The sequence below is a fragment of the Ornithorhynchus anatinus genome, chromosome 14 (genome assembly GCF_004115215.2).
Source record: "Ornithorhynchus anatinus isolate Pmale09 chromosome 14, mOrnAna1.pri.v4, whole genome shotgun sequence".
In the NCBI taxonomy this organism is placed as follows: Eukaryota; Metazoa; Chordata; class Mammalia; order Monotremata; family Ornithorhynchidae; genus Ornithorhynchus; species Ornithorhynchus anatinus.
In genome coordinates, this window is record NC_041741.1 from 6,385,001 (window position 1) to 6,397,372 (window position 12,372).

The 12,372-nt window shown below is 50.2% G+C and overlaps 1 protein-coding gene across 1 annotated transcript in view; it reads right to left on the reverse strand.

The window, feature by feature from the left end:
• FANCM (FA complementation group M) overlaps positions 1-12,372 on the reverse strand; it is a 48,824-nt gene that overhangs the window by 21,165 nt on the left and 15,287 nt on the right. Inside the window, exons 5-11 of the mRNA XM_029078805.1 lie at positions 8,834-8,965; positions 6,829-6,961; positions 6,217-6,348; positions 4,790-4,876; positions 4,128-4,312; positions 2,438-2,644; positions 1,281-1,488 (exon numbers count right to left, since the gene is read on the reverse strand). Of these exons, the coding sequence (XP_028934638.1) occupies positions 1,281-1,488; positions 2,438-2,644; positions 4,128-4,312; positions 4,790-4,876; positions 6,217-6,348; positions 6,829-6,961; positions 8,834-8,965 (1,084 nt within the window). The remainder of the gene's footprint in view (positions 1-1,280; positions 1,489-2,437; positions 2,645-4,127; positions 4,313-4,789; positions 4,877-6,216; positions 6,349-6,828; positions 6,962-8,833; positions 8,966-12,372) is intronic.

The following is a 12,372-nucleotide window of genomic DNA, read 5'->3' on the forward strand; positions in this document are numbered from 1 at the left end:
TCACACAGCAGACAAGTGGCAGACCCAGAATTAGAACCCAAGACCTTCTGACTCCCAGGCTCATACGCTATCCACTAGGCCATGCTCCTTCCTATGTTTCCGTGGCCAAAGCTTTTTTTTTGTTTTGTTTTTGGTTTTTCTAATGGCACCTGTTAAGAGCTTCCTATGAGTCAAGCACTGTTCTAAGCACTGGGGAAGACACAAATCAATCAAGTAGGACACAGTCCCTGTCCCACACGGGGATCACAGACTAAGTAGAAGTTAGAACAGGTACTGAACCCCCATTTTACAGTTGAGAAAACTAAGGCACAGAGAAATTAAGTGACTTGCCTAAGGTCATTCAGCAGGCAAGTGGCAGAACGGGAATTAGAACCCAGATCCTCTGACTCCCAGGTCTGGGCTCTTTTCACTAGGCCACACTGCTTCCTTAACTAACTCTGGTGGGGATTTGTTTGTATACAGGATTACTGTCAAGGGAGCTGTAAACCACTATTCCTATTTCTCATTCTGTCCTGGAATCCCTGTTAGCAATCAATCATATTTACTGAGGGCTCACTGTGCGCAGAATACTGCACTAAACGTTTGGGAGAGTACAAAATAACAGAGTTGGCGGATACTTTCCCTACACGCAACAAACTTAGAGTCTAGAGGGGGAGACAGACATTAATAGAAATAATGTAATTACAGATACGTACGGAGGTGCTGTGGGACTCAGATGGTGGGGGTGACTACGGGGATCAAACGTGGTTTAGCGGCAGGAGCCCGGGCTTGGGGGTCAGAGGTCGTGGGTTCTAATCCCGGCTCCGCCACCATTCAACTGCGTGACCTTGGGCAAATCACTTAACTTCGCTGTGCCTCAGTTACTTCATCTGTAAAGTGGGGATCAAGACCGTGAGCCCCAAGTTGGACAACCTGTTAACTTGGTAGCTCCCCAGGGCTTAGAACAGTGCTTGGCATATAGTAAGCGCTTAGCCAATACCACCATCGTCATTATCATTATTATTATTATTATTAAATCCTAGTGCAAAGGTGTATTTAACTTTCTTCCTCCCCAGGGCTCCCTTGGCACTGGTTGATTCCAGCAGATGAAAAGGGAGCCCGGCATTCCAAGAACGTACGACAGGAGCTGGAAAATGATTCTCCTCTCAGCCTGGGTGCGTGCCTTGCGGCAGTAAGGTTTACAACTGCTCCTTCTGGTGTTGTCACCAGCGGCCCCATCGGAACAGTAAAAACGGAAACAACAAAATACATTCTTTAGGAAAAAAAAAATCACTAATTACCAGAGGAAGACAGTGATGACTTTCGCGGCAGAGTTTTGGAAGGCTTTGCTGGCTCGGGTGTTTCTGGAGTGATGAACATTTTGTGCAGTTTAGGGTTGATTCCTTCAGGAACCATACGCGGGCTATCTTGGTAAAAATGAAAGGCCTTGCTATTTCCTGCAATCGCTTTATAAATACTTTTTCTGTTCGACTGACTTTGATTATACATCTGAAAAAGAGATGAATATGCTCATTTCAGAATTATCTATAATAAAAAATCTGTTGTGGCTTTTATGTTATGACTTCGCCCAGATAGAAGCAATTCTCTGGAATGGGATTAATGTAGTTAACCGAACGGCTCTTATGGTTTGAGACCATTGATTGGTCATTTAAGTTTCTAACGTGATATAATTTGGGGTTAATTGAGTTTCCTTCAGTCTGAAATTTCAATTTAGGTCCTCTAGTTACTCCCGTAAACTAGGGAAAGAATAACCTAAGGAAGCATACAATTGTAATAAAGGATCAAAGCAACCAGCCACGTAAAGAAAAAAAACACCTGCCAAATAGTCTTGCGATCTAAACATAATAGATTATTGAATTTTAGTGGATCCTAGTAGGGAAATCTTTGAAATACTTATTAATTGATGGGGTAAAAATTAACCATTAACTCTTTTCTTGTAAATATATTTCATTCCCCTCTCTTCTATTTTAAACGTGAAGCACCCACCAAAATTTTTGTTTCGTTATATGTTTAATCCTCTTTGAATTGGCAAATGCAGTAATTTCAAAGTATATTGAAATGGTTTAGTCTGATTATCGCTGAAGTATCTCTGATTAGCAAAACATAGGGTTAGAAATCAAGTCATGATATTAAGTGAATCAGACTGCCCGACTCTCTGGGGGCTGGAAGGTCAGTGAGCTTAGTTTTATCGGATCGGGAAATGACAATTTAATTTCACAGTGGGGGTCATGTTAGCAAACCCAATTCCAATGAAAAAGAAGGGGGTTGAGCTCCAAATCACGTCAGGGTAGAAAAACAGCATTTTCTTTTCTCAGCAAAACGGATCTCTCCCTCCTTCCCTTCCCCCCTCTTTTTTTTCCCCCCGTTCAGAAAAATATCAGGGTCAGGCACAAGCGATTTGTCCACTTGAACTACACTCCTCTGATACAACACTTACTCGTTCTTCTCTTCCTTCTGACAGAATCACCACAATCCTGCCTTGACGTTTGCGGCCGGTTCTTCCCATTCGTTGCACGAGGCGAATTGGACTCTTTTGGGCATCGAAACAGACTATAAGATCAACCTCTCCAATATCCAGACCTTCTTCCCCAACACAGGTCGAGACCAGGGTGTTATATCCACCATCGCGAAACTGTCTCACTACCTGAAGTGAGGATTATTCCAAAAGACAAAAAAGATCAAATTTTCTAGAGAGCTCATTTCTTGATGGGCCCAATCCTGATGGGGTATGCTTATTTATATCACACAGTCTCCCAAATTACAGTAGGTTTCTGCCAATGTGTTTCTCCCAAGTCGCTGAGGCAAAAGCTGGGTAGGTGAGAGTTGGAGAATGAGGGGGTGCGGGGGGAGTGGGGTGGGAGGAAAATAGGAAACAGGGTGTCACGGAATGAAAGAAGTGATGCTCTCGAGAGGCCAGTGATGAGCTCTGCACACAGTAAGCACTCGATAAATGCGATTGGTGCATATATGTACACATTTATAACTATAAGTCTACTTTTTTTTTATTAATGCTGTGTATACATCTATAATTCTATTTATGTTTAATGGTGCTATTGATGCCTGTTTACCTGTTTTGATGTCTGCCTGCCCCCTCCTAGACTCTAAGCCCGCTGTGGGCTGGGATTGGCTCTATTGCGAACTGTATTTCCCAAGTGGTCAGTACAGTGCTCTGCACACAGAAAGCGCTCAATAAATACGACAATGGATGAATTAATGATTGGTTGAACTGGGCACGAACATATTTACCATTCGAAACACGAAATTGGATGATGGAATAAAGAACATGACTGAAAATAGAGCGGACAAACCAAGTTGGGTGAAGTGGCTAGCAATCAATCAAATCATCCTTACTGAACACCTACTATATAGCCGGTACTATACTGAAAGCTCGGAAAGCACAGGACAGAATGATCTTTGCCCTCAGGGAACTGTCAGTCTTAGTGGGGGAGAAAAACCTAATAAGATAGAGGAAAAATGGCTCTTTTACATGAATAAGTGCTTAAAAAATAGGGTAAGCCAGCCAATAGAAGGGGTATGCTTCAGAGAGCCTTGCGTCTTTTCAGCCGTTTGAAAACTCCCACCTTTTGTCAGGGGCCTGGGATAAAAACAGGGTTGGGAGTCCAGCTCAGCAGACCACTGGGGAGAGACACCGTTCCCTCTGTCCTCTGGAGTAGCCCCAAATCACAGCTGTTCGTTCACTAGACAAACTCCAGGAGAGTCGGTTCACCTACAGATTCGGGGGCTGTAGAGCCACTTCTAATTCTCTGGGTCTTAACCCCATCGTTGGGAAACAAGGTATAAGTCACACTTCCATGTAAAAAAATTAGCCCAGAGCTGCTCCGAAATGGGAAAAAAAAATACACTTAATCAAGGTCCACGCCAACATACTCTGAGCAGAGAAAATGTCCTGAAGTCTCTACCTTTTTGTTTAAAAAAAAAAACTAAGACATTTTTCCAAGAGTGCTTTAAATGAGAAGTACTGTACTTTTACCTTTACAGATATGTGTAACTTTTAAAGACAATCTTTGACAGGCACCCCGTTTAGTAACTCAACCACGACGCTACAAGAATAGGAAATAAGGGGGTAAGGTCAGTACGTCTCTATTATCGGAAAGACTCGCGATTACCTCAAGTTGCTCCTTCTGGGTGAAACCCTTCACGTTCTTCCCCGAAGCGTGCCCGACAAACGACATGGCTCTGATAACAGGGTGGTGCTGATGAAGCATGTCTGCAATTTCTTGGACGCTGTCTCGAAACGAGGAGAAGATCATAACCCTGGTACTATCACATCCGTTTTCAGATACCCCGTGATCTGTTGAATACAAAACATTTTTAAAACCCACGGCGCTCTGAACGTTATTAAGGGGTTAAAGCAACGTTTCGTTCCATAGTTTTCCTTTCAAGAACAAAGACGCTAATAAAGAAAAAAGAATCAGGCAAATTAGTAAATAGAACCTCAGAGAAAGAACGTTTCTAAGAGGCCTACATTTCAGAAGAAAGGTAGATTTTAAGGACATGAGAGGAAAACTGGGAAAAGCGTAAATTGGGGATTTTTTGGCTGGATAAAAAAGCAACAGCAGGAAAAGCAAATTTAAATAATGGAAGAGAAAGTAACAGAAAAGCACTCTTTTATTTTCAAGCCCACATGACAGTGGCTCAATAGTTGAAAAAGATTAGACGGTAAATTTCCTTCTGGCCAGGCAATACCGTTGTCAAGAAGATCTGAGCTGGGCTGTCAGCGCACGCCAACATGAAATCTCCCTTGCCCTGATGAGGTTCAGTAACCCACCTTTCCATGTCCTGAAGTGTTCCACTACAACTTCTTCTAATTTTTTTAATTTGGGATGGCTATAGAAAATCTTTTGATCTTCATGTCCTGCAACAGAGCAAATAACCAAGATCAAAAGCAACTCCACATTTCTGAACACACTGGGCATTTTCTGTTTTCTCCCCCTACCCCAATCTCCTCTTCAAATGGAGCTTTCAAGTCTTCAATCCAACTTGCCTTAGGCAGTTCACATAAAACTAAGTTGATGGAAAACACGACTGCAAGGAAAATCGTATTTCAACGGCAGTGGAAATAACCCACGTAGGAAAAAAACAGGTTGGGAAACCAAATGGGTGTTTATAAAATTCCACAAAATGTTATTTCCCCAACACCGGTCCTCCAAATCCAGCAGTCACAGCTGGCTTTCCCATTGGTTGGCAGCAGCGACTGACAGGTGGACTCTGCTCTTGCTCCCAGGCATTTCCTCCCTCAGACTTCCAGCAATCCCATCCACAATCTGCTGTGGCAGCAGCTACCTTCTGCTCGGCCCTTTGGGGCCCTCCGGTTCCAACCCATCCAATAGCCCAGCGCTTAGTACGGTGCCTGGCACGTAGTAAATGCTTAACAAATACCTTAAAAAGAAAAAAAATCCCCAGGATTTTGCAAGAGCGGCAGCTGTGGTCAAGTCATTTTTTTTTCCTTCCCTCTCATCTCTCCACCCACCCGTCCATCTGGACTTCCATTTTTTCTTTATTTCCTCAGGGTGTGGCACCCTACCACTTGTTCCGTTGGGGAACAAGCCAATGATGGCAGAAGCCACAGCCGTCCCCCACATCCTCACTCCCTCTCTGGGCTTTTTTGGGAATCTCAGATTATGTTCCCAATAGCGCCTATCTTGCACGGCATCTCTTCCTCTTCCCGCCATCCCGAACTCCCTTTCCCTTAAAAAATAAGGTTCCAGAACTGTTCTCTTCCAGGTACTGGCAGAGAGTAGCTTTTTCAATAATGTTGGTCTTGGAAATTGGAACTGGAGGATCTCTAAAGAAATGCAAGGGGTGTGTTGGGTGCTGATAAAGGTCTCCTCCCTTTATCCTTTTCTTGCCCGATTATGTCATTCCCTGCTGTTATGCAGCTGACGGTCATCGAGGATCTACCGTGCTTCTCATCCTTCAACAAGGAAAACACAGAACTTCCTTCCAGTGTGTTTCTACAGATAAAGTCTTGGTTGGTTGTCAAAAATCCCCAGCCAACTTGAAGTTTACTTTTCAGTCTTTTGTGGTTCAGTTCTGAAAACTGCTGAACACAGTACACAAAAGCTTCGGATACTTGACAAGCTTGTTGCTACGCAACCACGTCCATGAATACGCAGACGTACACCCCCGGAACACGACCAAGACGGAAGGAAGCCCACGACAAACACAGATCCAATTTCAGAGACGTCCACAGACCTATCCGGGTGGCGCCAATGCCGACGTTACTTCCCGTAGGTGTCCGACTGTCTGGGAACATGCCTTCCAGGAGTTTATACAGCTTCATGAAGTCCCCGTTCCGACCGAGTTCATTTCTTGAACGAGCCAAGCCTTTAAAATCAAGGAGAGATTTCCCAATGAAGGCCTCAATTTGAAGCCTAATTTTTAGTCTAACTATAAGTTAAATCTCGACAACCAAAGTTTTGGAAAGCTTTAAATATGGAAAGTAATGACAATTACTTTTAATCAAGCACTCGATCCGTATCGATAGAACGCTTACTGCGGGGCAGAGCACAGAGCACTAAGCGCTTGGGAGGGTTCCTTACGCACAACAAGCTTACGGTCTGGCGGCGGGGACAGAGACATTAATATCGATAAATTCCCATTTTTCGATTTTCCATAGTCCTTTTTTCCAGAAAAAGTTAATTACGAAGCCACGTGATCAGTCGTTTCAAAATTTTGAAATTTTAAAATTTTGATATTAAAAATATTTTGCCTAAAATTAGTCAGGGTGGAACATCTTTTAAAACTAAGCCAAAGCACTTCAAGAGCTGTCTTTTAAAATCCAATAAAAACGGTCTGTTTCTTTACCTTTAGTTCCGTCCATAATTCCACGCAGGAACATGTAGAATGACCTCAGTCCCATCTGCTGCAGTAGCTCAAAACCATGATATAAGCTAATACAAAGAGCGAGCTGCCCTTCAACTACGCCTTGCTGAATCCCCTGAAAAAAGTTCACATCAGAGTCATTTCCAAAGATGAGATATGATTAACGTTGCCCGGCGAGGTCGTCACGGCAACAGTCAGCCAAACCGGTGTGCCTGCACCAACTTGCACCCGAAAGAATCGCACAACAGAGGATCTGTCTCCCCAAAACTTAGGAATTCGGCTACGGAGACGGTCACAGCTATTTTTAGCAGTCAAAAAAGGGTTTCATTAAGGAACTGAGATTTTAAGTGGGTCACAGGTGGGAAAAAGTCTCCGGCCCTTTTTTCGACAAAACCGCACACGGCACTCTACTTCTTCAGAAGTGAATGCTTGGCATTTAAGATTTTAAGACTAATTACCTCTAGACTTTGCGCTCATTGTGGGCAGGGATCGACTCTTTATTGCTGTACTGGACCCTCCCAAGCGCTTAGCCCACCGCTCTGTACACAGTAAGCGCTCAATAAAATACGCCTGAATAATTAGCAGCTCCTCAATTTCTCTGCCTTTAGTTAAGGCAATCCTTCTAAATTGGATTCCTACTCTTTGAAGCATTTCACCTATTCCGACCTCCTGCGACAGAACTCGGGGCGCCTTCTCCAGGACCGATTCGAGAGCGCATCGTGCTCTACCGGACCGGAGGGGCCACGGATCCGTTGCCAACTGGGCCGGAGATACGTCGACTTCTCCCCTCGAGGACTATAAGCTCCTTGAGGGCAGGGGTCAGGGTTTCTAACTCTTCTGTACCCTCCCAAGTGTTAGTAGAGGGCTCATCACGCAGCAGACGCTCGAGAAAATACTTGCGACTGATTCCGTCCTTGGCTCGACCAGGCAGCCGAGGCTGCCGTCGGCTGCCCGCCGCCTCCCTCCGGCACAGCAGCGGGGATCAGGTCGGAAGGATGGCGAGGGACGGAAAAGGAGCGCGGCGGGCCTCTCTCTTTCCTGCCGACCTTCCCACTCCTCCCCTCCCCTTCCCCTCTCCTCTCTTTCTACAACCTTTCTCAGGGCCCGTGCCCTCTTTCAGCCCCCCACCTCCTGGAGACCCCAGCCCCGCCTCTGCCTTACATTATGCAGAGACCAATCGATCGGCTGCATTTGTGGAGCGCTTACTGTGCGCGGAGCCCCGAACTGAGCGCTTGGGAGCGTACGGCATCACAGTTGGGCGAACGCGTTCCCCACGTGCAACGAAATTAGTCCAGAGGGGGAGACGGACACGAACAGAAATAAATTGACCACAGATGCGAACATATCTAGCAGGAAGGTCACTTGAGGAAACCACCCCCCTTCTCCAAGTCAGAGGGAAAATGCGATGGAGTGGGTGACCACTTGAGAATAAGCTGTTGAAACATCTACAGTACAGCCCTAAAGGACCCACAGAGACCTCCGTACCCCTACCGAGACGCATCTGTTACAAAAAAATCCCCAGATCGATTTATTTGGAACGCCAAAAAGGGCCTCGGGGTGAAAAACGGTGATCGAAGTCCAAAGCTCAAAACGATCATTTCGTTCATTCGGGATTGCGGGAAATTCCTTCTGTTCTAGTAGTACGAGCGGTACTATTTAATGAGCACCTTCTCAGAGCATGCGGGGCACTGAACTCACCATCTGGGAAGTACAAGACGAACGAGTGACGCGTTCCCCGTCCACAAGGAGAAAGAACAGATGCCCGAAAAACGGAGCGGCGTAAAGATACTTACCGACGGTCAAGACGAATAACTGAACGTACAACCGAATACGAAGAGAAAAGAGTGCCGAGGGTGGGAAGCGGTGAGTCCCCAAGGGCTAGAAATGAGCGGGGGAGGGCGGGGGGCTGGGAATTCACCGGAGGAAGGAACGAAAGTGGGGGAAAACGAGCTCCGACACCCAGAACAAAATGAAACGGAACACTCACGACGACGTTGGGGGAGGGGTTTTTCCTAAACTGATCTCTGGCTAGAACGATCTGATACTTGGTGAGGTTGGAGATGTCCCGCCGCGTCAACACGTTCATTCGGATCAAGGGACTGGCGAAGGCTTCCAAGACCTGCAGGTGAGAAGAAGGAGAGGTCACGCTCGGGTCGTCGGGCTCCAAGCGCAGTAGGCGCTTAACGAACACCATCCTCATCGTCATCCCGGAGGCGGCGCGGCTCAGTGGGAAGAGCCCGGGCTTGGGAGTCAGAGGTCACGGGTTCGAATCCCTGCTCCGCCGCTTATCAGCTGTGTGACTGTGGGCGAGTCACTTCACTTCTCTGTGCCTCGGTCACCTCATCTGTAAAATGGGGACGAAGACCGTGAGCCTCACGTGGGACGACCTGATGACCCTGGATCCACCCCAGCGCTTAGAACGGTGCCCTGCCCATATTCATTCATTCATTCATTCATTCAATAGTATCTATTGAGCGCTTACTACGTGCACAGCACTGTACTAAGCGCTTGGAATGGACAGATCGGTAACAGCTAGAGACAGTCCCTGCCCCCTGACGGGTTCACAGTCTAATCGGGGGAGACGGACAGACGAGAACAATAGCGAAAAAGAGAATCAATGTTGGTATCTGTTAAGCGCTTACTATGTGCCGGGCACTGTTCTAAGCGCTGGGGTGGACACAGGGGAATCAGGTCGTCCCACGTGGGGCTCACAGTCTTAATCCCCATTTTACAGACGAGGGAACTGAGGCCCAGAGAAGTTACGTGACCGGCCCACAGTCACACAGCTGCCAGGTGGCAGAGCTGGGATTCGAACTCATGAGCCCTGGACTCCACAGCCCGTGCTCTTTCCACTGCGCCAGGCTGCTTGAAACAATAGCAAATGAATAGAATCAAGAGCCACTAAATAGAATCGAGATAGTAAGTGCTTTAATAAAAACCACCATTATTATTACTGTTGAATGAATGAATGAACCTGGGGGGGGGGGGGGGACGGGAGACGGTCCGCTCCCGCCCCTCCCCCCTCGGAGCCGGGCCCCGCCCCTCTCCGCCCATTGGCTCCCGCCCGGCCCCGCCCCCTCGAAGCCGGGCCCCGCCCCTCCCCGCCCATTGGCTGCGGGCCCCGAGCCCTCCCCGCCCCATTGGCCGCGGGCCCCGGCCCGGGCCCCGCCCCTCGGGCCGCCGCCTTTAAAAGGTGTGGCGGAGCGGGCGGCGGGGGAGGCTCGGCCGGGCGGGCGGGCGGGAGGGAGGGAGGGAGGGATGCAGCGGGAGGGCTTTGGGGGCGGGGGCTGCGCGCTGGGGGGCTCGGGGGCTTTGGGGGGCTCGGGGGGCGGGTCGGGCCCCGGCGGGACCATCACCCCGGAGGACCTGGCGGGTCCGGCCGCCGACGCTCCGGCGGGGGCGGCGGCGGCGGGGGCGCCCCCCGAGCAGGAGCGGCTGCTCCGCTACTGGCAGGCGGTGGGACGAAGCCACCGGGTGGACGTGCCCGCAGGTAAGCCCGGGACCCTCTCCACAGCCCTCCTCTACGGCTTTCTAGTCCCTCCTTTCGTAAGAAGGACGGTACTTCCTAAGCGCCTCCTCGGCGCCAAGCACTCCGCTGAACGCTGGGAGGGCTACGAGGCGATCCGCCGGTCCCCCACAAGCCCGTCGCTGGGCAGGGACGGTCTCTCTCTCTGTCGCCGGGTCGTCCATTCCAAGCGCTTAGCACGGCGCCCTGCACGTGGCCAGCGCTCACTAAATACGATTCAGTGAATCCCCATTTTCCAGATGAGGGAACCGAGGCCCGGGGCGGCGAAGCGACAGAGTCGCCCGGCCGACGGGGCCGGGATTCGGACCCACGACCCCCGACCCCACCCCCCCCGCCCCCCAGTCCGGGCTCCGGCCACCGAGCCGCGCTGCTTCTCCGAGAAAGGAACCCTTATTGGTTTCCGATCCCCCTCCCCGTGGTCCCGTGCTCTCCCGGGCGCTCGGTACAGCGCTCCGCACCCGGCGGGCGCTCAATGGATACCGGCGTTACTATTAATAAGGAGGATCGTCCGATTCCCGCCCTTCCTGGAGGGGCCGCTCGAAAACCGGGCCGCGGGGACGGTCGGGCCCGGAGGGAGGCTCCGCTCCCGAAGGCGCCCGCCGCGGGCCGGGCGCCGTCCCGAGCGCCCGAGCGGATGGGTGCGAATCGCGTGGGACGCGGTCTCGATCCCCATCCGACAGATGAGGTGACCGAGGCGCGGAGAGGTCGAGCGGCCGGACGGGTGGCGGGGCCGGGATTAGAACCCGTGACCTCTGACCCCCCCCGCCCGGGCCCGGGCTCTGGCCGCTCCGCCGGGCTTGGGGCCGTCTCGACCGCCCCCCGCCCCTTCAACGGTGACCCGCGGGGCGCAAACCATCCGGGATCGGCAACGCGCACGGCAGTCGAGCGTTTAATACAGCGCCCTGCACGCGGTAAGCGCTCACCGGTACGACCGACCGCCTGGCGTCGGACTCGGAGAGCATTAGGGAGGGGGCGGGGAAGACGGGTGCGCGGACCACGGGCCGCTACAGGAGCAGCGTGGCTCGGTGGAAAGAGCCCGGGCTTGCGAGTCAGAGGTCGCGGGTTCTAATCCCGGCTCCGCCGCTCGTCCTCTGTGTGACTCTGGGCAAGTCCCCTCGCTTCTCTGTGCCTCGGTTACCTCGTCCGTAAAATGGGGATGAAGACTGTGAGCCCCACGGGGGGACAAACCGATCACTTTGTATCCGCCCCCCTCCAGCGCTTAGAACAGTGCTTTGCGCATAGTAAGCGCTTAACGAATACCATCATTTTTTTTTTTACAGCGTAGTCACTCAGCTCTCACCCAAGCCAAAGGGACCTGCAGAAATGATGGTTAGGACATTCCGGGCTCAGTGTCTTACAGTGCGGTGTGGGGGTGGGGAGCGGTCGGACAGACACCCCTCCAGCCCCCCAACACACACACACACACACACGAACACACCAAGCTCCGCTTCAGAAAGCGCTTGTCTGTTGTGTGACCCTGGGCAAGTCGCTTAACTTCTCTGTGCCTCAGTTACCTCATCTGTAAAAGACCGTAGACCCCACGTGGGACACGGACTTGGCTCCAACCCGATTAGCCCGTTGTCTACCCCAGCACTCGGCACGGTGCCTGGCGCGTGGTGAGCATTTAATGAATTCCATTTAAAAAAGCTATTGTACTAAGGATCTTCCTATTCAACCGCACTCGTTTTACGTACTTCGCATTTAACGAGAGCACGAGCCGCCAGCACACGAGGCAAGGAAACAACACATTCGCCCGAAGAAAGATCTGGCTTCTACCAAAATCGGGTTCTGAGATTGTAGGACCGTTAAACGTTTCAATTCGAGACCTTAAAACGTCTTTTTATGAGAATGCCTCGACTTGAGAGATCGTATCACACGTCATAAAACCAGTGATCCCTATGCGTTCCTAGCCAGCTGGCACAATAAAATTGAAACTACCCGCCATCACAATACTGACCAGGGGAAAAAAAAAAACGAAGCACGATTGCATATCTGCTTGT